General features: G+C 46.3%; 1 protein-coding gene across 1 annotated transcript in view; it reads left to right on the forward strand.

The window, feature by feature from the left end:
- The window catches only part of CLEC16A (C-type lectin domain family 16, member A), a 203,709-nt gene that overhangs the window by 42,229 nt on the left and 133,686 nt on the right, over positions 1-27,794 (forward strand). The window contains exons 10-12 of the mRNA XM_012647791.1: positions 5,869-6,100; positions 19,894-20,026; positions 23,802-23,902. Coding sequence (XP_012503245.1) covers positions 5,869-6,100; positions 19,894-20,026; positions 23,802-23,902 — 466 coding nt within the window. The remainder of the gene's footprint in view (positions 1-5,868; positions 6,101-19,893; positions 20,027-23,801; positions 23,903-27,794) is intronic.

The raw sequence follows: 27,794 nt of genomic DNA on the forward strand, positions 1-27,794 counted from the left end.
AACCAGAAGACCAGCAAACAGCAGGTTGCCAGGAGATTGGAAGTAGAGTTTAAAACAAAGAATGTGATTGTTTTGTAAAAGTTAGCTCCTCCCCTGCCATCTCTTCCACCCTAGTGATCTATTTGCCAGGGGCTTGCAGGTCAGTAAAGATTTCTCCAGTGCCCCTTGGTGCCAGGCATGTTGCCTACAGGATCTCATTCTAGGCCTGCGAGCGATCTGCTGTCAGCTCTGTTCTAACGCATGAGGAAACTGGGGCTTGTTTGGTCAGGGTTGCTCAGTGAGTGGGTGTGAGATTTGGGCCCAGGTCTGCCCTGGGCACGCTGGGCGTGTTTTTGTTAGTCAACGTGGCCTGCCTCCTTTCTTAGGAGAAAACCTTTCCCTACTTCCCAAATCCCTTAGCAGAGCCGTTCGAGGAAGCATCCTCAGCATGTGGCTGGGCTAGGCCTCGGGGAGCCTGGAAGTCTTCTTAGCCTGATTGTCACTCAGCTCCCCCAGATCCATACAGAATCCTGGGGCTGCGTGACCTCTCCTTCCCTCGCCTGCCCCCTGGCCACCGGTCTCTCCTCCCTGCTTCCGTTCTCAACCAGGATTCTTCCCAGGGCGGTCTGCCTGGTGCCTTCAGTCCCCTTTCCTGGTCACTTGCCGGCCACACTTTTTCCCCTCCCCACTGCACCCCTGAGTAGGTGCTGAGATACCCACTGACTGCATTGTATCCACAGGGCACCCCGACATTTCTCCCCAGGCCCTGAGCATCAGGAACTCCTTTGGGAGTGTTGTGTGTCAGCAGCTGGCCTGTCCCACCACCCTGACTTCCCGGGAAGTCCCGCAGCTGTGCGTCTGCTGCTGCCTGGGGAGCTGGCCAAGCACAGGTCCGAGAGCACCACAGCTGTCATCAAGCATACCAGCCCCAGGTGACCCAGGCCTTAACAGAAATAAAGGGTAGACGGCCTCTTCCAGGCATATGGAGCACACAGGTTCCTGCTGGGGCTCGGAGCTGGCTTCGTACTAGTCTCCTCTTCCTCCCAAGTGTCCTGTGAACTCCTGTCAACACTCAAGACTCAAATCAGCCATCTCCTCTGTGAAGCCCTCCTAATCTCCCCCCATCCCTCCCAGCCCCGGCACAGCTTGCCCCCTTCCTCTGTGCCCCCATCACTGCTGCGTGAACTTTCTCTCTGCCGGCATCCGCGTGGGCTGCTGGGCAGTACCCGCACATGACAGTACCAGGAGGGACTCCCATCTCAGCGCTGAGGGCAGGAGGGGCGTGGCCCGGGCTTCCTGCTCTTCCCCCGCCGTCCTCGCTGCTCGGTGAATGAGCAGGTCCGTCCTCTGGCGGCTCCACTGAATCCAGCTCCCCACTTGTTTAATTCGCTCTGACCTTGTATTTAGGGCATTACGACAACCCGACTTTATTGAAAATCCTCTGGGTAAGCTTTTTTTAAAAAATTGGGGAATAACCTAAAGAACATAAAAGTACAGTAATCTTAGGTGTAATTCTTGAGGATTTTGGACATGATTATACTTGTGCATAATTCGGGTCAAGACAGAAAACATTTCTAGCATCCCACACAGCCCCTCCCCAGTCTATAACCAACGCCCCCATACGACCCCACGCAAGGTAATCACCATTCTGACTTTGAAAGGGGCCTTTTTAAAGTTTTGGAATTTTTTTTTAAGTTGTGGTGAAACAAACATTTACCGTCTTAACTATTTCTAAGTGTACAGTTCAGTGGCACTGAATACATTCCTAAAAGGTATTTTTTACATTTAAATGGAACTGGCAGTACTTTCTTGGGGCAAAACAACTGAACAATACAGAAGCAGATAGAGCAGAAAGTGAAAGTCCCCAACCTCAGTGTCTTCCTCAGAGGGAACCACTGTTCTCAGTCTGTGTATCCTTCCAGGCCTCTCTCTGTGTATTTTCATGTAAATATCTATCAACCCAGGAGTATGTGATATACGTATATGTACGTTTCAGTGCTATAGTCTTGGTTTTTTTTAAATCAAAAACAATCATTGCTTACAGCTTGCTTTTTCACGTTCAGTCTTGCGTCTGGGTCTCTCAAAGCTGGTGCACCCCGACCTAGTGTAGGACATCCTGTTTGGCATCTGTCCCCTCGGTGATGTGCCTCACCCCCCTCACTCGGGCACCTGACCCTTGCTTATTTCTCTCCTTCTCCCGACCTCTGCTGCCCTCCTTGCAGAACCTGCTGTCAGATCTCCCAGTCCCTGAAAGCTCTCAGTCATTGCTGACCCCTGGGGAGTCGCCTTCCCCAGAGTATTTGACTTTTTAAAAAGCGAGAATCAAAGCCTTAGGTGGAGGGGTGCTAGGTTGGTGGGAGGCTTCATGAACCAGCATGCAGGTACAGACACTTTAGGGAGTATCTAGGCCCTGGGGCACCCCTGGAATCCCATTGCTGGCCTTCAGCTGACCTTGACTCTAGAAGCCAGCCCAAATATCCAGGTATGAGAGCCTCTGTGTTTCCTAGTTTGGTGCCTGGTAGAACCACTGCAATCAGCAAGGAGACCCTGTCCCGCCATACTCCTGTAGCCCAGGCTCAGGCACCTGGGAGCCCAGCCTTTGGCGAAACCTGAACCCGTGGCATTTGGGAAATGCAGACCTTGTTTGCAGAATATTTTTCTCTGGAACATGCCTTCTGTACTTTCTTTATGAGAAGATAAACCCAAAGGCCTTCTGATTTTTGACTCTGAAGTGGGCTTTTCCCACTTCTGGTTAGTTTCATTGAGCTTGCTCTTTAATTGTGCTGAGTTCAGTTTGGCTTTTTTTTCTTCCCTCCCTCCCCACTTCCTTCTTTTTCACCAGTCTGTCTTTCACTTTGCATCCAGTCTCGTCCAGGCACTTGTTCCTGCAGCCACGAGTTCACTGGGCAGCAGCCTGTTGAGCCCTAGCTTCGCTCCAGGCACCATAGTTAGTGTTGAGAGCATGGTGGGGAGAAAGGGGACAGGGACGCTTCTCCTGGGGGTCTTCAGTCTGGAATATCCTGGGCCATCCAGGGTAAAAGGAAGACTCATGAGAGGCCGGCAGCCAGAAGGATCGTGACTGGAGCAGCAGGGATGGTCACAAATCTCTGCCCACTCTTCCCAGCCAAGTTCTACCAGCTTCTCCATGCTAACAGCTTGATGTTGTTAGCATTAAGGAAAAAAATTAGTTTTTTTTAAATATAAAAGAATAAAAGGAAGCAAAAGTAGACCATAACCCCAATGTCCAAATGACCCCTTGAATTTTTTAAAATAAAGTTAGTAGATGTACATGATTAGAAATTTCGAACCAAATGGAAAGGAATGAAATGAAAAACCACACGTGTGCTGCGCGGTGCCCCTGCTTGTTTTAGTTCCCCAAAGATGAAATGCCAATCCATTCTTACACATCGTTCCAGGAAAAGTTATGCTTACACATCGTGTGTAGCCTTTGAAAAGCTCTACCTGAAAGGGACCTACTGTGTGCTCTGTTCTGCTTTTTCATCCCGGTGCCATGTCTGCATCAGTACATCTGGGAATAAAAAGACCTCAGTCTTTCTAACATCTACGTGAGTCCCACTGTGTGGACAGACAGACCATGATTATCTAACTACTCCCCTATCGATGGACATTTAGGTTATTTCCAGCTATTTACTGGATGGTTGCATTTTAAAGGTTTGAAATTTCCCCAGTAAGCGTGCCCCCCTCCCCCCCAAACACCTGATCATCCAGAAAGGCAGATCCCTTTGGAAAGTTTTTAAATTCATTCTTACAGTTGATCTTTCTTTCTTTCTCTTTCTTTTTGGAGGCAGGCAGGGAAAAGAAGGTAACTGTTAAATGCTTACTGTTTCACCAGGCTCCGAAGGGGGTTTATATCCATACTTTCTTTTCGTTCTAAGGGACCAGAATTACTCTCTCTTTGCTTTAGACAAGGAACCCGAGGCTCAGAGAGGCCCCGCAGCTGGCGAAGGGTCCAGCTGGGCTGGGGTTCAGACCACTCTGACTGGCTCTAGGCCCCAAGAACTTTGTTTCACTTTCCAAAGGTCTGCCAGTTGTTCTGTACATCTGAGGCCATATAGAGCTTCGGAAGGCGTTTTTCCACCTATCTGTGTGAATTTCTGCTCGTAACTTCTAACTAGGGTGGGTTTGCTCTGTGTTTGGTCTCGATTTTCTGTTTCTGAAAGCTTCGATTGCTGTGTGGCATGCTCTAAAATTTTGGGGGAGTAGGTGTTGATGGGAGGAAGTGAGTCACTTCCTTTTGGGGCCCTTACTTCCTGGGCTCAGGTCCTTCAGGAGAAGATGAGGGGGGTGTGCAGGGCTGCATTCGCTCACGCAGCACCCAAGTGGGCTTTGATGGATGCCGTCTGTCACACAGCGCTCACTCGGAAGGCTCCTATCTCTGGGCTCTCGGTTGTTGACGTCTGTAATACACAATCTGGGTTTCCTGGACAGTAGAATCATGTCTGAATTTATCTATCATTTTTGTGGTTGAATAATCCAAAGTGGGTAAATAAAAATTAATGTTTGGATTTAGATGCTAATTTAGCTTTCAATTGAGTTTTGTTTTGAGCGTTATTGAAATTAATCTGTGTTCCTTGAGCACATTCTGCTTATTGGCAAGGTACGGTGGCCCCCGGAATGCAGTTGGTGGTGGTTTGGGGTAAATTCAGAAGATGGATAATCCACATCAGGATAATGGAAAAATTTATTTTGAAACTTTTTTTTTTAATGACAGAGTGACGTCTGAACATTATCCAGACTCTGGAAAGGGAAAACACTTTCATCAAAATCCTGCCCCAAACAAATCAGTTTTCTTTTGTCTTTGGCTCCCTTCTAGACCTGGTCCATTTGCATGTGTACACTCTTGAAAGAGTATTAAATATGGAGCAGAGTTTGAACTCCCAGTGAAACACTATTATTTTAGGAAGAGCTCGGGCTTTGGAGATGGCAAGCTCCAACTCAAATTCTGACCTGCAGCTCAGTAGCTGTGTGACATTGGGCAAGTCACTTAACCCTTCTGTACCTCTGTTTTCTCAACTATGAAATGGGGCTAATAATTCCTATATATCATGGCTGTTATGAAGACTGAGATACAGCAATATGGACATGAACCACAGGTGACATAGGCCTTTTAAAATTTCTCTGTGACACCTCTGACTTTTCCAGGGAAAAACTTCTTCCTTTGGGGTGAGCAGATCTTTGACTCATTGCTAATACTTGCCAGCCTCTTCTAAAGAGAGCCAGCATTGACTACACCAAGTATACCTTGTTTTTCTTTTTGGTTGTTTATTTTTATAATAGCAAGCCATGCTGGTGTTCCACTTCCTGTAGTGATATACAGTTTCTTATTTAAGTTGAAATTAATAATAATATCAGTGTGCTGTAACTAAAGCACAGATTGTGTGGATGGTATGTGGTTTTGAATCCCAACTCTGCCACCTCCCGGCTGGGTGACCTCAGGCAGATCATTTAATGTCTCTGAGCTTCAGTTTCTTCATCTGTAAAATGAGGATGACACAGTACTATCTCAGGGGGTTGCTGCAAAGTTTAAGTGAGATAATATAATCAGGGCGCTTAGAACAGCATCTGGCACATAGGACCATAGAAGTGTTACTAGAAAGTGTTTTTCTGATGCGAACAACTGACACTTGGGGAGCATAGAGCTGGTCCTAATAAGGGGCAGCATTTCTGACTTTGGACTGTGGGCAATAAATGGTAGCTGGCGCTATTGTTTTGATTATTTGATAATAATGGTGGTGTTAATAACAGGCATAATAATAGATCAGGAGGTAGCATTTGTTGCTTTGGAAATTATTCCTTAGGACAGCTTAATAGCATCTCATGAGAGTGTAGTGCTCAGATTCACCTGTGGCCTTTGTTCACCTTCCCTAGGCTAAGCCCAGCATTCGGTGCTTCATTAAACCCACCGAGACGCTGGAGCGGTCCCTTGAGATGAACAAGCACAAGGGCAAGAGGCGGGTGCAGAAGAGACCTAATTACAAAAACGTCGGGGAAGAAGAAGATGAGGAGAAAGGGCCCGCCGAGGACGCCCAAGAAGACCCTGAGAAGGCTAAAGGTACAGAGGGTGCTTCCAAAGGCATCAAGACGAGTGGGGAGAATGAAGGTGAGTGTCCCCGTGAACACTGCCCTGCACCTGCGCTGCCGGCCTGCCCGAGAGCGAGGCTGCCGTCTGTATCCTCCCCACCCTAACCTCTGCCCCCATGTGTGTCCAGTGGGTGCTCTGTTCATTCTTGACACTGGTGTACCTCATTCTATACAACCAGCCATTCGGGTACAGCTGTGGGCTGTGCGTCCCACGCAGATCCAGTACAAGTCATGGGTGATTAACCTTGTGCCTCAGTTTCCTCGTCTGTAAAAGAAGGTAACAAATAGTACCTACTTTGTAGTGTTATCACCAGAGATAAATGAATGAATATGTGTAACGTGTTCAGAGCAGTGCCTGGCCCATGTTAAAGGCCGTGTAAGTATTTTTTGTTGCTACTATGATGATTATTATTATTATCAGCATCTTTATCCTTGTTGCTGTTGTAATTACTCCTGATGCCCCAGGATTATGCTTTGTATCCAGCGTACTATGGGAAGAAAGGGGGTTTATGGTTAGTGAAACTGAGTATATGTTTTTGGAATCAAATCATCAAATATAATCCCCTTGATTCTTACATCAAGATTTCTTAAAAGTCCTGTTTATAATGCGGTGCACTTGTGTGTGGTTCATGTGTTCCTCTTTTTGCTGTTGGGAATGATTCTGGTTGATTTTTCACCTCTGTCTTGTTTAGATGCTAAAACCTTGAACTGGAGAACATTTACTCTGGGATTAAGCAAACTTGAACTGTCCAGTTGCTTGTGTCATGGGCCAGGCTCACAGCTACACAGATGGAGTCTCTGGCTGTGGCCCTGGGCATGGGGGCTGGGGGGATGGCGGGGGGTGGTGGGGAGTTTGATACTTGGTAGAAGTGGGGCAGGGGCTCTGCTCACTGGAGGGAAGGTCCAGCCACGCCTCCAGGGGCAAACTCAGCCTCTCTGCAGCAGCCTGGCTGTGTCCACCATGGGAGTGGGAAACACTTCCCGTGAGCCGTCCTCCTGGGCTCGCGGTGGCTGCTTTGAAGCCAGCTCTCCCCAGCACCGTTAGCAGGGACTGTGGGAGCCCCCCAGCCCAGGACATCGGAAGCTGTAACACAGAGCCACTCACTGGATCAGTGACTGGGAACTCACTCGCCTTTGGGAGTTGCCTGCAATTCTGCAGCCGGAACATGCCTCCGCCCCCACCCTGCCTGCCCCATCATGATTTTCTTGGCAGTTATCAGTGAATGCCACAATCACACTTTGATAAGTATAATCAAAAGGTCTGTCTGGTGCCAACCGGTCCCCTTTTTAAGGTTGAGATCTCTCCAGCCTGCTTTTATTTCTGTTCAAAGTGTGTAGTAAGCATTTTGGTTTAGGAATTCTTTTGTGGCCTGGGAAACCTTTGTCAACAAATATCACTTTGGTGGGGAAGCGAGGAGCAAACACAAGGTAAGCCATACTTATTTGCTTATTTGGGTCATTTTGATTTTGTTTGTTAATGCAGAAGAAAATGGTCTGCCTAAACCTTAGGCCTAGCTGTTCTATAGCCACACTGGGGGAAAAATGGACATCTTTACCTCATCTTGCACACTGCGTTCTTGTCAATTTTGTTTTGGAAAGATGCTGCCTCTTTCGTTCCAGTCCTTTTAAGGGATGCTGTCTAACAAGGCCTCGGCCGTGACTAACAGTGGTGTGGACAGGGCAGGCTTGGGCTTCAAAGCACAATCAAATTAGTCAGAGGAGTGGCCCTGTCCCAGAGTACAGGGGCTTCAGGCCAGCTCAGGAAGCTGCCATTTCAGCTTGCGCTGCCTGGAGTGGTGGCTCCTGGACGCTGAACCCAGCTGCCCTGTGCAGGGTACCAGCCTCTAAAACATGTTTCCCAGGCAGTTACTCAGCCTGGCTGTGCCAAACAGGACCCAGGCATCTCCCCAGAGGCCTTGCTGGGACAGTCGGTGGTGACTTCAGAACTTGCTTGGTCAGGTGTGGTTCTCAGTGACCCCCTTGGCAATTTTGGTGCCCTCCTAATTTCTTGAACATATTAGTCATTCCAGATACAATGGGCCTGTCATCTTCCCACGGCTCACCAAAGAGAAATAGGACTTTCCCAGACCAGTCCTGCTAGGCAGCAGCAGTGGTATGCTGGAGCTTTTTGAATTGAATATTTGCTCTCTTATTATTCTCATATTTGAAGGTGTGGTTGGTGGGCGTTTTCTTCCTAGACTGTGTCTGTGTTTGGGTAAAACTGCACAGCTGTTAATTCCTGTGACTTGGAAGGGTGTCGGGCACATCTTCTCATACTCGTTGCAAACCAGAGAACAGTGTAGATGGGGGATGTCTCAGCATCTAGGTTAATTGTGTGCCTTGGATGGTCCCCTTAAGCTGTGGACTTCATTTTCCCCATCCGGAAACTATGAGTATAGAAAATATAATTCACGTGATGACCTGTTTTTGTTTTTTTTTAAATAAAGGTACATTGGTATTCTTGTGGATGCAAGATTTAGAAATCCAACTCAGACTGGCTTAAGCAAAAAGGGTGCTTATGGTTCACGTTCCTGAGAAGCATGGGCGGGGCTGGACCAGGTGCAGCTCCAGGCTTGCACCCTGCCGGCGTAAAGCGGCCGCAGCTGCCATGCTGGGTCTGGTGCCTGCTGACGCTGTGGGCCTGGCTTGGGTCCACGCCCCCAAAAGGTGTTCTGCTGTTCTGGGCTGATTGGCCAGGCCTGAGCGAGGAGCCTACCCCATGGTGGTTTCCTCAGTAAAATATGAGGTGTGTTTATCAGAAGCAGGGGCATGGATGCTGGGCCAGCAGAAACAGCAAATTCTCCCCCAGAAAGCCACACTGTTTCTGGGTATTCCCCATCTCTCTCACAGCCATCCTCTCCCTTCCTAGCTAGGGGCAGACATGTGGCTGTTTTCTCCTTCACATTATTTCTTGTCTAGCAAGCGCCTTAGATCTGGAGGCTTGTCCACGCCTCCTTGTAACAGGCGGACACAGGTGACTCCTAAGGAGAGACGCTGGCACTGGCTCCCCGCTGCATACCCCGCCACCCCCATTTTAGTAGTGAAATCTTTACTGAAAAAGACGGATGACACACAGGAGTAAAAACGGCATGCGGTCACAAGGCACAGTTTTGCTGTGACCTGATTTGAATGTGGCATTAATGTGTTTTTTTTTTTTTTTACAAACGCACCCAGAATTCACACCTCCTCCACATCGAAGCCCAGACAAGGAAGCTGTGTGAAATGAATGTGCACCCGGACCCTCCACTCCCATCCCCAGTTTGCAAAGAAATTTGCTCTGCCTCAGGTCTCAAGTGATAAATGACTCATTCTGAAACCAAGAAATCACAGGACCCCAAATTTTTAGAAATTAAACACTAAAAGGAAGAAGAGGGATGTCATAGTCCCTGTAGCCAAAGAAGTGTTCTCTCTGCCCAGGAAGCCAAACATCCTAGGGCGCATGCTCATTTCTTAGCTTGCCCTTCAGACTGAAAGGACAGTCAGCTCTTTTTGTATTTACGTAGAGCAGTAGCTTAATAAGTAGACCTGAGATGAGAGATTGAATCGTTTGAGCTCTTTGTTTGAAAAATAAGGGCTGGACTATTATTGTTTTTTGCCTATGGAAAAAGGAGGCATTAATTGTACTGCCTGACCTTCAAAGCCTGCTCATTTCTTGGAATCCCAGCAGGGGTATGGAGTGAAGGCAACAGGACTGACTCTGAACCTGCCAGGTCAACTGGGATTTGAGGGGTACCTGGGAGTTTGGAGCCCCAGCTTTGCCTTTTTTTTTGAAGTCTCTACTGAAACAAAATAAAACCTGGCCTCATTTCCAGCTCCTCTTACAAAACTAAAGCCAGACCCAGGCTTGGCAGTGTTCTGGTTGGGGCGAGCCAGGCACTTGGGTCTGAATCCCAGTCTTGCCCTTGCGCAGCTGTGTGACTCTGGGCAAGTCATTGTCCTCTCTGTGCTTCTCCACATGTAGAGGGAGCTTCCTAATGCCCAGCCCTCAAGATGTCACAAGTGAGGACATCAGTGCTGCAGCGTTGAGCATGCAACATGGGAACACTGAATAGGATCCCTGGCAAGGTGGTGGGTAGAGTGAGGCATGTGGTTGGGTGACTGTGCTTGGGTACCTGGCGAGTTTCTATGGGGTCCATTTCTCTGTGAATTCCTACAACTAGTAAGGGAGGTGAGTGAGTGTGTGAGAGTGTGAAATCACACGAAGAGAGGGAGGAGAAGGACTGGCTGGCCCAGGCCCTGCTGTAGAGAGATGTGGGGTGGCCAGCTTTTCAAATGGACTTAACTAGGATAAGAAAGAAGATTGAAGGTGAATTAGGACAAATCCTCTGAAGAGCAACTTCCCAGAAAACCATTCTGAATTCAATCTCCTGCTGTGCAGTAGAAGATAATAAAAAACAGAGGAAGGGGCACCCCCAATACTTAGCACACACGCTCTCTGTTGTTGCCAGGGGCAGTTCGTTTCTTGAAATTTGGCTCCAAAGCCAGCCAGTAGCCTGCAGGCCTTCCCTTGTTTCCAAGGGAACCGGCAAGGGAGTCATCTTTCCCCCTTCCCTTAACCTTCCTTTGAAGGCCTCTTACTCTCCCTTTCCCCTCTTTTTATCATCTGTCCTTGCCGATTGCTGGAATATGGAGCACAGAGGGCAGTTGAGAAAATCCTTGAATTTGTGAAGTCAAAGACTATTGGGAGGTCATGCCTGCCATTTCCCTGAAAAGCACTTCACTTACCAAATATTAATCAGATTAGAACGGACATCATCCCAGGCGAGCTGATGAATTATTGCTGTCATTTGAAAAATCAGAATACTGGGGAAGCTCAAGGATTTGGCCAGAGTTGCCACGTCAAGAGGCAGAAGTTGACGTCTTTGGGTCCTGAGGGTCCTCAGGCCTCTCGTGGCCTGCACCGGCCCCTGCCAGCACAGCCACTGCCTGGACAGCAAGTGGGGAGATGGGGCCTTTCCTGCTTTTTATTTTAAATTGCGGTAAAATATAAATCACATAAAATTTATCATCTGAACATTTTTAAGTGCACGATTCAGTCGTGTTAAGTACTTCATATTGCTGTACAACCATCACTACCATCCATCTCCAGAACTCTTTTTATTTTGCAGAACCGAAACTCTGCCCATTAAACAACTCTCCATTTCCCCCTCTCCTCTGTAATTCCCATTCTACTTTCTGTCTTTATGGATTTGACTCTAGGTACCTTATTTAAGTGGAATCGTACAGTATTTGTCTTTTGTGCCTGGCCCACTTCCCTCAGCAGAACATCTTCAGCTTTCCTCCATGGTATGGCACGTGCCAGACTTTCCTTCCATTTTAAGGCAGAATAATAATTCCATTGTGTGGATAGACCATATTTTTCATCCATTCCTCTGTTGGTGGGTGCTCGGATTGCTTCTACCTTTTGGCTGTTGTGCTGCTGTGAGCGTGGGCGTACAAATCCTTTCTCACCTTTGGGGCTTTTGCAGAAATGATACAAGCTATGGAGGGTCTGGGCAGGGCCCACCACAGCGAGATTCAGAGATTTGGGTTCCCGCTCCCAGTTGTGCGGCGTCACAAGCTGCGGGATTGTGAGCACGGTGCTTGCCTCCCAGAGGCTGGAGACTTCAGTTGCGTAGTGCGTCCAGGCTAGGCGCTGGAGTGTTGGAGATTATGGGTCAAGGCACCCAGAAGGGGAACTGACACTGTGTAGGTGCTTGTTTCCAGGATGCAGCAAATGGGCAGAGTGGGGAGAAGAGCCCACGGCAGCCTGGGGCAGAGCCCGCCACCTAATCCCTCTGTAGCTCGGTTTCCTCTGCTGTGACATGCAGAGATTAGGGTAGATCATCCCTGCCCCCACTGCAGGATATGGAGATGGTTTTAGGTGGTGCAGAGAGGGCCTCAAAGAATATAATGAGAGAGCTCTAATTGTGAGCGATTATCTCCAGGTGCGGGAGTGTGGGGGCTGCATATTTGCTGTGACAGGTCTTCAATACCTCCCCAATGTTTGTGAATCTCCCTTTCTAAATGCACACTACAGGCTTTGGCACCCTTTTGTTTATTCATCATGTATATTTTTTACAGTTGCTTTCTATTTGTATTGGTTTTATGCTTATCATAGTAATTTTTTGAACTTTTTATTTGGAAATAATTTCAAACTTATAAAAAGTTGCAAAACCAAAAATAGTATAATATAAAGAACACACTTTTACCCTTTACCTGTTTCCATCCTGTAACATTTTATGCCTTTTGCTTTCCTATCTGCGTTTTCTCTCTCTGCACACACCCCTCCCACATACACACTTTTTGGGGGAGTAAGATAAGTCACATCCATCACACCCCTCCCTTTCCTTCTAAAGTATCCACAGTACAGGATACTATGTCAACTTCATGGCACTTTCCTGCTGTTCATGTTCCACTTGTGTTTGTTGGCCTAATGGTGTCCTTTCTAGCGTATTCTCTCTCAGAGAGAGAGATCGAATCCAGGGTTGGGTGGTGCCTTCACTTGTCATGTCTCTAGACTCCTTTGCTTTGAAACGTTTCCACAGCCTTTCTTTCTCTTTTACCACATTGACTTATTTTGAAGAACATAGAACCTCCTTCACCTTTGTTCTAATAAAATGTTCCTCATTTTGTCTTTGTCTGACGTGTCGTGATTAGACTGAGGTTATGCATTCTTGGCTGGAATATGGCATGGATGATGTCATGTCCTCCTCAGGGTGTCACCTTGGGAGGCACATGACGTCCTTCTGTCCCTACTGGGTGATGTTCATTTGGTCACCTGGTTAAGTGACCAGGTGTAAGTTTCTCCACTGTATAACTACTTTTTTTTCCTTCACAACTACTAAGCAGTCCATGGGAAGACACTTTGAGATCATGCACATACCCTGTGCCCCTAAAATTCCTCCCATAGATTTGGTGTTCATTGATGAGGCCTGCCTGATCTGTCTTTGCCATGATGGTCACAGAATGACGATGTTCCAACTTCAGCATTCCCTTCGTGGTTAAAAGTCAGCCCCCAGCATTCTGAGCAAGATCCCTTCCGTCCTCTCATTTATTTATTTATCTTACTGACATGGACTCATGGATTCCAGTTTTTTAATGGTTTATATTTTATTACTGTATTTAATCATTTTGGTGCTCAAATTGTCTCAGAATTGGGCTGTGCGAACCCTTTCACGATGGCTGCTCTGTCCTTGTGATAAGCCCCCACCATTTTTTCGAGCAGCCCCTTACACTTTCTGATATAACAAGGTATTCTGTGTTCATCTCGTACCTACTCTGCCCATCCCTGGAATTAGCCATTTCTCTGAAAAGCTCTGGTTCCTCTCCATGGTCAATGGCATTAGAGGCCAAGATCTGGGCACTGCATGTGCTCATTGCTAGTGGGATGTCTGCTATTTGGCCCTTTCAGTGGACAAAGCTAGAAAATATATGTGTATGTATACACAAAGTGCATATTGGTACATGCATACACATACATACTTTAGAAATCGTAAGTTCATGCTAGTACCTCCGATTCCAATCAATTTATACAGGGTTTTTCCTTGTCCTCCCCCGTTCCAGATGTATATGTCTCTTTGTCCACAGTAAGAGCCGTGGCTCCCAACGACATCAACACAATTATTTGCTCAGTCCTATAATACATCTAAAAGAGCTTCAGAATTGTTCCACTCAGAATTGTTTATTGTTTAGTAAACAGAGTTCAAGATATTGCAGTTCTTCTTCCTTCCTCATGTCCACCCTAATACTTCATCCCACAACTGAGGGTGTATAGTCAAGTATAATAAGTCCTCCTTCGACGTCATCAGTAGGTTCTTGGAAACTGCGACTTAAAGGGAAACAACATGTAAAGAAGCCAGTTTTACCCATAGGCTAATCGATATAAACAGAAGTTGATGTTCTATGGCATACTTCTGGTCACAAAAATATCACCAAACTTGTAAATAAAGACCCAAAACACTTCTAATATTAAACAGTGAAATACATGTGAGCTATAAGTAAGATAATTATTTATCCAGTTTTTGGTGAATCAGTGAGTGACAGCGGTCGTAGTGATGGTGAGTTAAATAAACAAATGTTTGCAAAGGGAAAATTGTCAGGAGCGTCTCCTACCGCCACACAGCTCAAAAGCAATCGCAAATATGGTGGGCTCCTGAGCGCTTTCGTACTGCATTGGCTATTGTCATGCGTTTGTATGATTATTGTCTACTTTATGAATTTTTATTTGACAATCATTTGTATTCATTTATTTGTTCATTTTCCAACCCACTTATTCCAGTTCAGGGTCTCTCTTGGCCAGAGTCTATTCGGGCAGCTCAGGGCGCCAGGCAGGAACCAACCCTGGACTGGATGCCATTCCATCACAGGGTGCACCCGCACTCAGACTGGGACTGTGTAGACACGCCAGTTAACCCGATGTGCACAGCTCTGGGCTGTGGGGAGAAACCCGTGGAGACACGGGAAAAACGTGCAAACCCCACACAGACAGTGACCCCAGCCGGGAATCAGGTTTCTTTCCTCATTAACGTTATAATAAAACGACTTTGAATGAAAGGACATTGTTAGAATACCTGCTGTGTTGTGTTCATAAGCTCCTTGGATTAGTCCGTCTGTCCTTCTCTTCTTTTCTCCCTCCAGGGTAAATGTGGCATTCATCTTTAAATAAATTTGGGTCCTTTTTTTTTCCACTTTAGGGTTCTCCCTTCCCATTCTTACTGATTTCATTTCCTTTTTAAAATACGCAGAATATTAACAAACTTAAAACTATGCAAAAAGGTACATTCAAAGAAGCATCCACCCCTCCCACATCCCTTCCACCTCATTTCTACCATCTCTTGTAGATAACCAACTCGATTGTCTTCTGGAGTGTCTTTCCTATGTTTCTTTTTGTAAAAATAGCAGATTTGCATGTGTTTTCTTTTCCTTTCTTTCTTACACACAGGGTGGCATACTATATGTGTCCTTTGGCATGTTGCTCTTTCACTTAGCAACATCACCGGAAATTACTCTGTCATCAGAGGGCTTCCTCATTCCTTTTTACAGCTGCACTGTGTGTACGGACCGTAGTTCATTCCACCAGGCTCTCAGGCCGGGACATTTAGGTAGTTTCCAGAGCTTTGCAGTTACAGATAACACTGCAGTGAATACCCTCTGCCTGTGCTTTTCCATGCTGTTGGGGATTTGTCTTCCCAATAAATACCAAGTGGACGGCTAGGCCGAAGGGTATGATAGTGATTTAAAGTTTCCTTTTAAACTGTATTTAAGTGGGAAAAAAGTGAGATGGTTCAAATAAAATGATTAATGACGTAACCAATCGTACAGGCAACAATAGACATGACAAAAATCTTAAAGGCAAGCAAATAACTGAAGTTTGAGCAAAACAAGGCTAAATTATTGCTACAGTTCCTTCAAACTCCAAAATGGAATCCTGGCTGGTGAGGAAAGATGGCTCATAGTGTAACAACTGGGGTTCAGATGGAGGCCCCAGGAATCCATCCCCAAAGCCTCAGTCCCAGTCTCAGTGACCATCAGTAGAAATCTGTGTCCACATCAGCCCACTGAGCTTCCTTTCTGGTGGCAGCAGCATGGCACATGCACCCTAGCAGGGAAGCTAGGCCACACTGAGGTAGGGACAAGTGGTAGCTGGGGCCCAGAAGCAGCACAGTCCTGGTGTGGTTCACTGTGACCATGAGTTATCAGGAAAGATCAAACCCTCTTTGGCATCCCCTTTTAGAGATGACTGTAGAATCCATGAGAGCAGTGAGAATCTGGGGAGAGCTTCTCCCTAAAACCTACCACCTGCCACTCCCATGCGCATGGAGCGTTTTGCATACAGGTTGAGGGAGCTGGCAGACCCTAGGTAAGAACCGGTACATTAAAGGATTGTTTGGATACAATTGTTAAAAAGAAGGGGGTGAAAACCTGTTTTGACATTTGAAGAACTGATCTGTATTCATCTAGAAGATTAATCTAGGTGGAACAGCTCATTCCACAGCTGTGCCGTCTGGATGAGCGAGGTTCGGAATCCTCATTCTGTGCGGAGAGGCCCTCGTGGGCCTGGTCCTGCCCCAGGGTGTGCTGTGGGAGTGGGGAAGGGGGAACTGTCCTGGTTTCAGTGCTGCATTTCCAGCCGTATTAAGAGTCACCACACTTCAGGGTTTCTGTTCTCTCACATACAGTATCTAGGGTTGGACCAAACCACTTGCTTTCAGACAGTTTTGTGTGAAGCCCCAGAATTCCAGAAAGGAGCCTCCGTGGAGTAGTCAGAGATGCTTGGTACCCACCAACCTTTATCTAGAGCAACTCTGCTCTCCTCTGCTTACTGTGGTGGTGTGCCCCAGAAAATCATCATTCAAAATTAATATGCAGGTTGGGCACAGTGGCTGACACCTGTAATCCTAGCACTTTGGGAGACTGAGGCAGAAGGATCGCTTAAGCCCAGGAGTTGGAGGCTGCAGTGAGCTAAGATGATGCCACTGCACTCTACCCAGGGCGACAGAGTGAGACCCGGTCTCAAAAAAAAGAAAAAAGAAAAAAAAATCAGCTGCTTAAAACATTAGATGAGCGCTAGACTGGGTTATCTTTAACTCCTCCTCTGCTCCAGAATTCTGATGGTGTCCCGGGAAATTCAAAAGCCAGAAAGGGGACAACCATGTCTTAGCAGACTTGGCCTCCAGGCTAAGGCACTAGGGCTTGACCCTGTAACCTTAGGGAGTCTCAGAGGTGAGTTCCCACTCTGTCAGCCAGGCAGGGACAGAGCTGCGCCTGGAAAAGGGGAGCTGGCAGCTGCAGGGGAGGTGGACCTATGGTCACAGGGCAGAGGCCAGAGGCCAGGAGACAAGGGGGAGGCTGGCTTCATAGTCTTGCTGGCACGCCTCATCAGGAAACACAAACAGGCAAATACATACAGACTTTAAGCGTGCATCTCCCCAATACATATACATTTATTTATTATAAATTTTACATATTTGTACTGTGCTAATGTTATGGACAGCATAAAACAAAATAGATTTTTAAAAGATGAGAAGAGTTAAAAATAAAAGACCTATTGGCTCTTGCGTACCACTGAGGTGTCTGCACCCACTTTGGGGAAACCAAGGTAGTTAGGAGGGCAAATGGGCACCCGAAGGAGGTTGGTGGAGGAGAAGGCGCAAGGAAAGGCAGCAATGATGTTTCCTGACAGCGTCCACACCACCTTCCTGCTCTCTGCCGTATCAGAGTGCTACTTGTATTACTGTTTACCCAATAGCTTTCTTTGAATTGACTCACTGTTTTTTTTCCTGAAATTTAGCCTCATTCTATGCAGTAATATCCACAAAAGGTTTTCTGTGCAGCTATAATTTTCTTCTAACACACAATGAAATAAATGCACAACTATGCAAACAAAACATTTGTCCACACGCCATGTAGAAAGCATCTGTTGGCTCCCACTTGTGTGATGAGGTCCCGCCCTGTGGGAGACTCCCATCTGCGGCATCTGACTTCAGATCAGATTGGGAGGGAAGGGTAAGCGTGAGCCTTGCAGAGGGCCAGGGCCCACGTGGACACCGGGGTTGCATTCCTCTATGCCAGGGGAGGCTGCAAGCGCAGTCATGCCTAGCGGTCCGGGCAGAGTGGCGGGGAGGATGGGATGTCTCCCCCTGAGAACACTTTGTGCACACACTGATCTCAGATGCTGTTGGGCTGTGGCCCACCCTTGCCTCACGTCACAGCCACCATAAATCCTTGCCAGCCCTGCCTGCTGCCAAAACTTCCCGCATTGGGCTAGAGCAGCATCCATTTATCTGTTACAAAGATACCTATTGTGCACCTCCTCTGTGCCAGGCCATGCGTTAGCCACTGGAGACACAGTGGAGAATAAGACAGGTAAGGCAGCTACTCTTATGACGCCCCAGTTCTAGTGGAGGAAGGCAGGCAGCAAACAAGCAACACAGTAGAGAACTTAAAATCCAGGTAGTTACAAATGCTATGAAGTAAAATCAAGGTAAAGGGGGAAGGAGGACAAGTCTCTCATATAGAAGAATTCACAAATAATTACACAAATAATTTGTGTAAGATACTTACAGTAGAACATAACTCTCCATTCTTTAATGTGACCTGCTGACTGACGTCCTTCCGCAGAGTGTGGTATGGAAGGAGGAGGAGAACTAACTTTCCAGTGGAGAAAGCTGATCAGCATTAGCTTGGCGAAGTATTAAAGGTTAACATCAGCAATCATAAATCATGTTGGCAGTGTGAGCCCTTGATATGGTGTGATGAGGAAAGCACTTCCCCTCTGGGGTCTTCCTCCCCAAAACCCATAACCCCAGTCTAATTATCAGAAAAACATCCGACAAAGTCAGATTGAGGGACTCTTCAAAATCCCTGACCAGGACTCCTCAAACTGTGCAGGTCGTCAAAAGCAAGGAAAGTCTGAGAAACTGTCGCAGCCCAGAGGAGCCTAAGCATGACAACTAAATTCAACCATTGATCTTGGACAGAAAAAGGATGTTGGGGAAAATTTAATGAAATATGAAGAAAGTGTGGAGTTTTAATTAAGAATAATTTTAAAAGAGGTAAAAAAAAAATGGGTGGAGTGGGCATCCAAGATGTCTCCAAGGAGGTGACATTTGAGCTGAGCCTTGAGTGATGCACTTGAGTGATGCACTCCCTGGGCAGGAGAGACCTGGGGGAGAGCCTTCCAGGCAGAGGAAACTGCTGTGTGAAGTTCCTGGGGTGGGAACAGTCTTGGGTGTTGAAGACACAGTGAGACGCCCAGCACAGCAGGCGTGGCAAGAGCCAGCAAGGCAGAAAGGACCCGGAGGTGAGGTCAGAGGTGGATGGGGACCAGGCTTGCACCCTGGGAAGGCATTAGGATTCCGTCCTGAGTGCCATGGGAAGGCATTGGGAGTTTTGAACAGAAGGGTGACATGTGACATGATTTAGTTTCCTTCTAAGCACGTTGGGATAGTGTGGCAAACAAACTAGGGGAGCAAGAAAGGAAACAGAGGCCAGTTTGGAGGCCCTGGTGGAGGCCATGTCTGAGCCCAAGTTATACATTCTCATTCTTCCAGAAACAGAAATGTAGGTTCACATTTCATCATCTTTTTTCCCCTATAATATCTCCTGAAGATGGGGAAAATGACCTAAATAATGACCTGAACTCTGAGTTCCAAGGACTGACTGTTTGAAAGTCCACACCCACATGGCAGAGAACTCTGTGACAGGGACACGGTGAAGCCCAACCACCATCCAACTTTAATTCAAGATGTTTTTCTTTAGTGGTTCATAACTTTTTCTGAAAAATAAAAATGCACACATGCTTAAGTTGGTTGGTACAAATTGCCCTTGTTTAATTGGAGGCGGGGGAACCCCGCGGTTCCTAACCTCTCTCTGCCTTCCAGAAGTTGCACGTGGAAAAGGGAAGGCTGCAGTCACATCAGAGCCGTTTCTAAAATGTTAGCAGCTCCAGAATATCATCAGTGAGTTTGGTTATGTTTACTAACCACGTATCTTGTCTTCTCAGCTGCCTCAAATCCTTTGGGAAGGAAATGTGGTATCAGCAGAGTAAAACAGATATCTTTTTAAAATCTTGAAATAGAATAAGTGATTGCAATTTGTGTTTTGTTATCAAAACGTTTCTTGGTGTTGACGAGATGAGTGGAAAGAGAGGTTCTGGCCTCCGTTGTATTTCTTCCCCAGTGTGTTGCTGGTGTTCGGATCACCACTGTTGGACATTTGCTTGACGCGTTAGGAGTGATTTATGCGTACTATTCTTGAATATGAGCATGTGTATAAATCTAGGTCTGTAAAGCTGTCTGGGCTCATCCTGGTCTTCATGTTGGCTTCCAGAGATCGAGATGGTGATCATGGAACGCAGCAAGCTCTCGGAGCTGGCTGCCAGCACCTCTGTGCAGGAGCAGAACACCACGGACGAGGAGAAGAGTGCTGCGGCCACGAGCTACGAGAGTGCGCAGTGGAGCAGGTAGCTGCACCGCCCTGCCCAGCATGGTCTTGGGAAGAGCAGATGGGCTCGGCGGGAAGGTTGAGTGCGTGGGCCAGGGCCTCTTCTGTCTCCCAGCCAGGTCGTGCTGCCTCCTTTCCTTTCCCAGCTTCTGCAGTCTCGGGCCACCCAGAGGCATGGCTCCTCTCAAGAGGCACGTGGACAGAGCCGTCACTCGACGCTTAGTGCTCACCTCTTGGAAAGAGATTGGCCAGGATAGGGCAGCACCACACCCAGAGCACTTTGGAGCTGGGCCGCATCTTAAGGACGTGGGCTGCACTTCCCACTGGCCACTTCTGGAGACGCTGTGCTGCTCCCAGGAAGGATGCCCTTGGGAGCCGGGCTTGGATGGCCCTGCCTGGTCATTCACGGCCACGCACCCCACCGTCCCTAGGGCCTGCCCTCATGACGCAGCTGGCACGACTGGATGCTGCTGTCCACCGTTGCCTTTGTGGCTGTTTGTTCATTTCAGTGACGGCCGGCTGTGGCTACATCTTCTTAAACCTTGGCAACTCCACAAGTCCCAGAACCTTGCTGGAGCACCAACCCCTCCACAATGGCACTGGGTGGAAGGCTACTTCCAAGTATGCAGGGAACTGTTAGGAAGGGGTCCTCATCTCAGTTATTTCCTTATCAAGTGGCCCACTGCACAGATGCCTGAAATAACTTCCTTATTAACACTACCTTAGTGTTAGTTAACAAATGCACAATAGGGTTTCTCTGTCAGCCTACGAGGCATTCACTTCCCGAACCCTTAGGGTGGGGTGGTAGAAATACACAGTCCATCCTATTCATTAACACAACTTGAAGTGAAGAGTTGAAACCCACTGATTTTTCCTTCTACATCCTGTTTGTCTCTTTGCTTGGCAAATATTTCAATTATCTAACAGATGGGATTAATTTTTAACAGATGTGCAAGGGGGCCATTTTTAGGTTTTGTTAAATAAAAAACCATTGGAGTATGATGTGAGCTATCAGTTGTTATAACTTATATAAAGGCCTTTTTGATTTTGCTTGGCAGCAAAAAATGTAACTACTCCCGAAGCTCTGAAAATTAAGGAAGTCGTTCTAAATACAGAAGTTTGGGGGCAACCTTGGCGCACAGCATTTGTTAAAATATGAATAATTGGAAAAGCCACCAGTGACTAGCGTGGAGGATGCTTAAGCAACTGCAGGTGTATCTGCTTACTAGAATATTAGGCGCTGCTTTTAGGTGAATACTGTCATGATGGGTTCGCTTTCTTAGAATCTAATAAATGGAAACAGAGCACATATTTTGCATTGTATGGTAATACTATAGCTTTGCTAAAGGAAGAAAAAAACCCAGGTATTTCTTCACCCTCCCAAAAGAGGAAAAAACCAGACCAAAGTGTTATGTTTGAAGATTGGGGTTGATAACTTCTTTTTTTTTTTGGATTTTAGGGAAGAAAGGGATTTTCTTAGAGTTGGTTGGGATTGTTTCTTAACTTTGGGCATTTTTGACCACATAGCTTATCATGGAAGCTGATTCAGGTGCCTTGACTTAGGCCACATGCAGGCCCCGGGACCTCTGGACCTCATCTCCGCTTCTCTGAGGCTGAAGGCCAGGGGAGAGACTGGCCGGGGTGGAGGGTTGCTGGTTGTGAGAAACTGCTACATCCTCTGACCCTGGTTTCCTGGCAGGGAGGGTGCTGAGGATAAGGGAATGTGGCCATTTTTTCTCTAAGATGTGAATTGGATTGTCATGTTGGTCTACTTGCCCTAAGAAACAACATAGTAAAAAGTAGATTCTTCTTATATTCCCCATATATTATGGGCTGTATCTGCATTCAGCATTAAATACAAGCCTAAGAAATGAGAAACATTCAAAATATTGGTTTTTGTAAGAAAAATTATTCTTAAACCTTTTAAATATTGTGAAAATAAAACCCATTTAGAAAATGAAAAATCTTGAAAAGTATAAAGAAGGAGGAAAAAGTCTCCATGATACCAGCATTCAAAGGCAACTTTTACTACCATTTTATTTATTTCTTACCAGTATTTTTTAGCGTCAACTTTCTGGGAATTCTGCCTTCCCTTCCCCTAGTGGCTTGGACCATTCCATGTCTATCTGTTTTTATTCCTTCTTTTTTCTATCTAATATCAAACCCTGAGCATCTTTCTCACTTTGTTATACTCTTAGAAAGCAAAATGCTTAATAGCTTTATAACATTTCATCTTATAAAGTTGATACATCCACCCAACCCTCCCGCTGCTATTGGCATTTGATTGTTAATGTTATTCTCAAACGAAAATATAATCCACATTTCAAGCTGCTAGTTTACAATAAAACGTTTTATACTTTATCTTGCTCTTAAGTTTAAAGTGTTATTGCTGGAGGAACTGTCAAAATCCCAGATCTACACATGGCAAAACTATTAACACATCTGAAAGGCGCTGACCCATTTAGGGCTCTGGAGAAACAGGCACCAAACATAAATATCCCCTTTAAGGTTTTTTTAAAAAAAAATTTTGTGTGTCTCATGTTTATTTGAAATGATAAGACAAGTACATTTTCACTACTTTTGCATTTTTCAATTTAATATTTTATACTGGTGGTACATTTATAGAGTTCAAAATCCAAAAAAGTATCAAAGGTTCAGTTAGCAAAGAGTCTCCCTGTTTCTCCACCCCACCCAGTTTCAGTCTCCATAGGCGACTGATGTTGATAGTAGCTTGTGTGTCCTTCCAGGGATTAAATGTGCCCTTAGTCACCCATTGAGGTGCTCTGCTCTCTTGGCCTCAGCCCAGCATCCAGAGGGGGCAGCCGCAGATGGTCATGGGATCAGAGCCACCTGCCTACGGCCAGATCTGTGCATGTTCTATTATCTTTGTGTTGAGGGGACCTTCCTGGCCAGCCCTTCACCTGGAAGGGCAGCATTTGGTGTGTGCGGTTTCCGGTATTTGCAGCCACTCTATAGATCTCGCCCACAAAGCATCAGAGGTGAGAGACCTTGCTATCGATTCTTACCAGTCAGGGAAAGTCGGTCCAAAAAATTGCTAGGCCAGGACCCTGCCAACGTGAAAGCATGGAGAAGTGCCCTTGGAATATTAAAAATAGAAATCAAATAGCTGCTCCCAGGTACTGGCACCTTCCACAGAATCTGGCTTTGTGCTAAATGCTTCTCAGTCATCATTGCACTTGAATCCTCCCATTAACCCCGCAAGGTTCTCATTCCCATCATACAGGTGGGGAAATGGAGAAGTTTTAAGTAATTTGCCTAAAGGTTTGCAGCTTAGAAGAGGAAAAATCAGAATTTGAACTCAAACAGTCTAGCCCCAGGGCCCATGTTCTTGAACTTGTTCAGATTGTTGTTTATGCCTATCACACTGCTCATCTTCTTCATTCTCTTGTGACACACATCATTTTGGAGTGCTGGCTGTCTGTTCTGTCTCTGCCAACTGGCATGGAAGCACCAAAGAGCAGGGACTTTGTATCAATTGTCCCCAGTGTCTAGAACACCTGATGCATGATTGTTGAGTGACTAAGTGATCTGTTCCTTGTTCAGTTTCCCCTCTACATAGCAGCTTTGCATGGGAAGAGCCTATCTCTCATTCGTCTTTGTGTCCTCGGTGCCTAGTGCTGAGCTGGGCACACAGTAGACTCTACACGCAGGTGGCCTAAACGAGTGCAGAGCTGTGAGAGGCAAGGGCAGCTGTGCCCCATGTGCAGGTGGGAGAGGGGAGGTGTTCACCCACATGTGCCACGGGGCTCATATACGCCCCTCCTCTTTTCCAGACCCTTCCTGGATATGGTGTACCACGCCCTGGACAGCCCGGATGACGACTACCATGCCCTCTTCGTGCTCTGCCTCCTCTACGCCATGTCGCATAATAAAGGTGAGCTTGTGCGCCTCGCTGCCTTCCCGGCTGTCCTCGAGTCCTCAGTAGCATCCTTCCCGTCCACTGCCCAGAGGGAAAGGAGAGGCGCGTTCCACGCAGGGGTTCCTTTCTGGCTTCGGTGGATTCTCACAAAACTCCTCAGCCTCGTTAGAATTTCTCAGGTGATTTTCTACCGATGAAGCCACAGGAATTGGTTACTCAGGCAATATGGGGGAAGGCGGGGAGGTTAAAGTTTTGGCTGCCTAACCCCGTATGACTGTGTTCACACTGTGGTTTTCTTTCGACCCCTCGATTTACAACTGACTTAGCATCGACCTCTTTCCTAACATCAGAACTGAAATCAGTCAAATTGCAATCTTGGTTTTGCTATTTATAATACTTGATGTTCTTGCTCTGGGTTCAGAGCTAAAATAGACCCTGGGTGGATTTTGTGGAAGCGTAGGTTTCCTTTCTGAAGAAAGGTGTGGTTCGCTGGCTTCCCCTGTTGAGGCTGTGTGGCCAGGATCCAGCTCCTATGGCGTTGTCAGGTCGCATTCCGATTCCTTCATTCACGCTGTCACTGCCGACTCCTCGGAATAATCACTGATGTCCCCCCAGCCCCACCTTGACACAGGGCTGAAACCTCCGCGTCAGAATCTCTTCACAGAAGAATTTAGGAATATTCCTTCTAGCCCCTACCAAGGGCATAGATGAGACATCACATCAAGGGATGCTTGAGTAGGTTTCTCATAAGCTTACTGGGGACTAGGTGGAGTCGATTTTTACTAAGACAGCCTATGGCTAGAGATACTAAAGTGCACTCAACAAACTATTTATTCTTAAATCATTAATCATGATAAATAAGCTGATTGGTGGCAGGAGAATGCATGGTGAAAACAGTATCCCCCCCTACCTTTGGTCCCAGCCCTTCTCTTCAAAGGCAGTTCATGCTACCGGTTTCTTGTGTGTCTTTTTAAAGATAGCTGAGCAAACCCAAGTGGGAGTATATGTGGTTTTGTTTCTATGACTACCCCACTTAACCGTAAATGGAGGTGCCCATATGTCAGTTTTTTACCTTCTCTTCTCACATCATCGTGTGTCAACACGTGGGTTCATGTCCATGCAGAACTGCCTGTTCTTTTTGACCATACGTCTGGGCCATCAGCTGTTCCGCCATCCCCTCCTGAACGGCGCTGAGACCGTTTCCAGGCGTTGCCTACTGTAGACGGGACGAACCATGCTGACTCCACTCAGGTGCAAGTCCAAATCCAGCCTCAGACTTTTAAAAGAAGGCTTCAAATTCTGCTGCTGACATTTCCCTCCACTGTCTTGTTCACTGCCATGGCTTCTGTGGTCCCCTCCAGCTCATGGCTCGGTGCCTGGCACACAGGAGCCTCGGTTACTAAGGATGAACCAAACTCCATGAGGCTGACCGGCTCCTCCCCATGAACGCCCACCACTTCCCAGCCCCCGTGCTCTATGACCTCCTCGTTCTGGCTCTGCAGTCTTAGCTCCTACTGGTTACATGCTGGAGACTCAGGTGTTTCAGCAATACCTTGTAATAGTCTGTCCACCACTGCACTCATAACCCATAAATATACCCCAACCTGGTCACACTTCCTGCCATTTCTGTTTCAGTTGAAGTTGCCAACCAAGGTTGAAACTGCCATGACCTTTAGCTCTTTCCCTCCTTCGATCCCAGAATTTAGTCATCAAGTTTTGTCAATTTTTCCTTTTCAGCCTATCTGATCAGCAGACTTTAATTGAGTGCCTGCTCGGTGCCTGGCTCCAGGCTAGGTGCTGGAGGTGAGAAAGGCACAGGAGCAAGAGAAGTCTGGTCAGGTCACTCCAGCGGCCACTGTCTCCTACCTGCACTAATTAATTAGCGGCCTCCCTGAGGGGTCAGGCACATTGCCATTTTATAATCCTTCCTCTATAGCACTGCCAGATAATCTTCTTACAATGAGACTGCTTTGATCATATCCTTTCCCCATTCAGAAACCTTTATTTAGCACCTGCCTTGCTCCCTTAAACTCCACCCTCCTGTACCTGTCACTTGGGGTATCCAGCTTGTACCTACCTGTCAGGTAGGTTTGATCTGAGTCCCAGGATTTCCCTTTACAGATCCTTGGCTCTGGCCCCGGGCTTTTCAAATTTTTATGCAATGACAAAATTTTTCATAGAGGTAAACTGGTAGCTGCTGTCATGGTACTCACTGAACTCTTTAATGTTCTTTCAGTTGTAAGCAGCAGAAACTGCCTCTCATCAACTTAAGCTAAAATGAAAGTCTGTAGGAAGGCCCCTGGGGCAGTTCACAGGATCCAAGACATTGCTGAAAAGCCTAGGAAACGATAGGAAGCAACCATCCAACAGGACTTCAGCATTAAAAGTTCACGGACCATCCCTTAAGGGGTCTGAGTTGGTGCCAGCAAATCCCAGGCTGGGAGTCTGGCTCCATTCGAGTTTCAAATTCTTGGGCAAGAAATCTGATTGTTTGAGCCTGGTGGTGTGTCTAATTCTGGAATAGTCAGTTATGGTTGGGGGACAGGGTCACACAGCACAGACTTGGTCCCAGGGGGCTCAGCCCTGGGTCTGGGACTGTTCCCAGGACAAGGAGCTCCTTTGGAAGCCTGGCATTCACCCTGCTCCTGGACAGTTTGCCACCTTCTTATTTGTGTTTTTGCCTGCCATATTCTCTTCCCCAACATCACTGCCTATTGAAATTCTGCTTGTCTGTCAAGGTTCCGCCCAGAAGTCACCTCTCCAGGAAGCTCTCTGATCCTTTCAGGTGATGTTCACTCCTGGTTAGTAACACCTCGTGTGGCCATTTACATACATAGCTGGATCTGATTTGCTAAAATTCTGTTAAGGATTTTTACATCTGTGTTCATGAATGATACTGGTCTGTAGTCTTCTGGGAATTCTCTTGTCTGGTTTTGCTGTCAGGGTTATGCTTACCTTGTGGGATGAATTAGGAAATATTCCTTCCTCCTGAATTTTCTGGAAGAGTCTTTGTAGAACTAGAGTTAATTTTTCCTTAAATGTTCCTTAAACCAGTGAAGCCATCTGGGCCTGGAATTTTCTTTGAGGGAAGGTTTTTAACCACTCAATTTCTTTGGTAGATATAGAACTTTTCAAGGTTGTCTATTTCTTCCTGAGTGAGCTTTGGTAATTTGTGTCTTTCAAGGAACGTGTCATTTCCTCTGAACTGTCAGATTTATTGGCATGAATTTGTTCATAATATTGTGTTGTTATCCTTTTAATGTCTGTACAATCCGTGGTGATGTTCCCTCCTAATTCATCATATTGATATTTTGGGTCATTTTTTTTTTTTTTCCCCTGATCAGTTTGGCTAAGAGGATTATATCAACTTTATTGCTACTCTCTATTGTTTTTCTGTTCATTTCATTCATTTCTGTTTTTATGTTTATTTCTTACCTTCTGCTGCTTATTTCCAATTTAATTTATTCTTTGTTTTACAGTTTCTTATGATGGAATCTTAGATCATTGATTTTTTAAAGCTACTCAGTTAATTTTATAAAGTGACATACAATAAAATTCATTTTTTATATTTAGTTTTGTGAATTTTGGTACATGTATAAATTTGTGTAAATACCACCACTGTCAGGATACATTACACTTTCATTATTTAAAAACTTCCCTCATACCCTCTCTGTACCAGTCATTGATTTTTAAATCTTTCTTCTTTTATAATATGAATCTAATGCTATAAGTTTCCTTCTAAGCACTGCTTTGGCTATATCCAATAAATTCTGATTTATGCAGTTTGTTTTCATTCATTTTAAAATATTTTATACTTTCCCTTCTGATTTCTTCTATTCTGTCATCTGTGTGATTTCTAGCTGAGTTTTTCTCATTGATTTCTCTCCTGCTTTTGGATCTCACCTCT

Source organism: Propithecus coquereli, unplaced genomic scaffold (genome assembly GCF_000956105.1).
Source record: "Propithecus coquereli isolate 6110/MARCELLA unplaced genomic scaffold, Pcoq_1.0 Scaffold27, whole genome shotgun sequence".
In the NCBI taxonomy this organism is placed as follows: domain Eukaryota; kingdom Metazoa; phylum Chordata; class Mammalia; order Primates; family Indriidae; genus Propithecus; species Propithecus coquereli.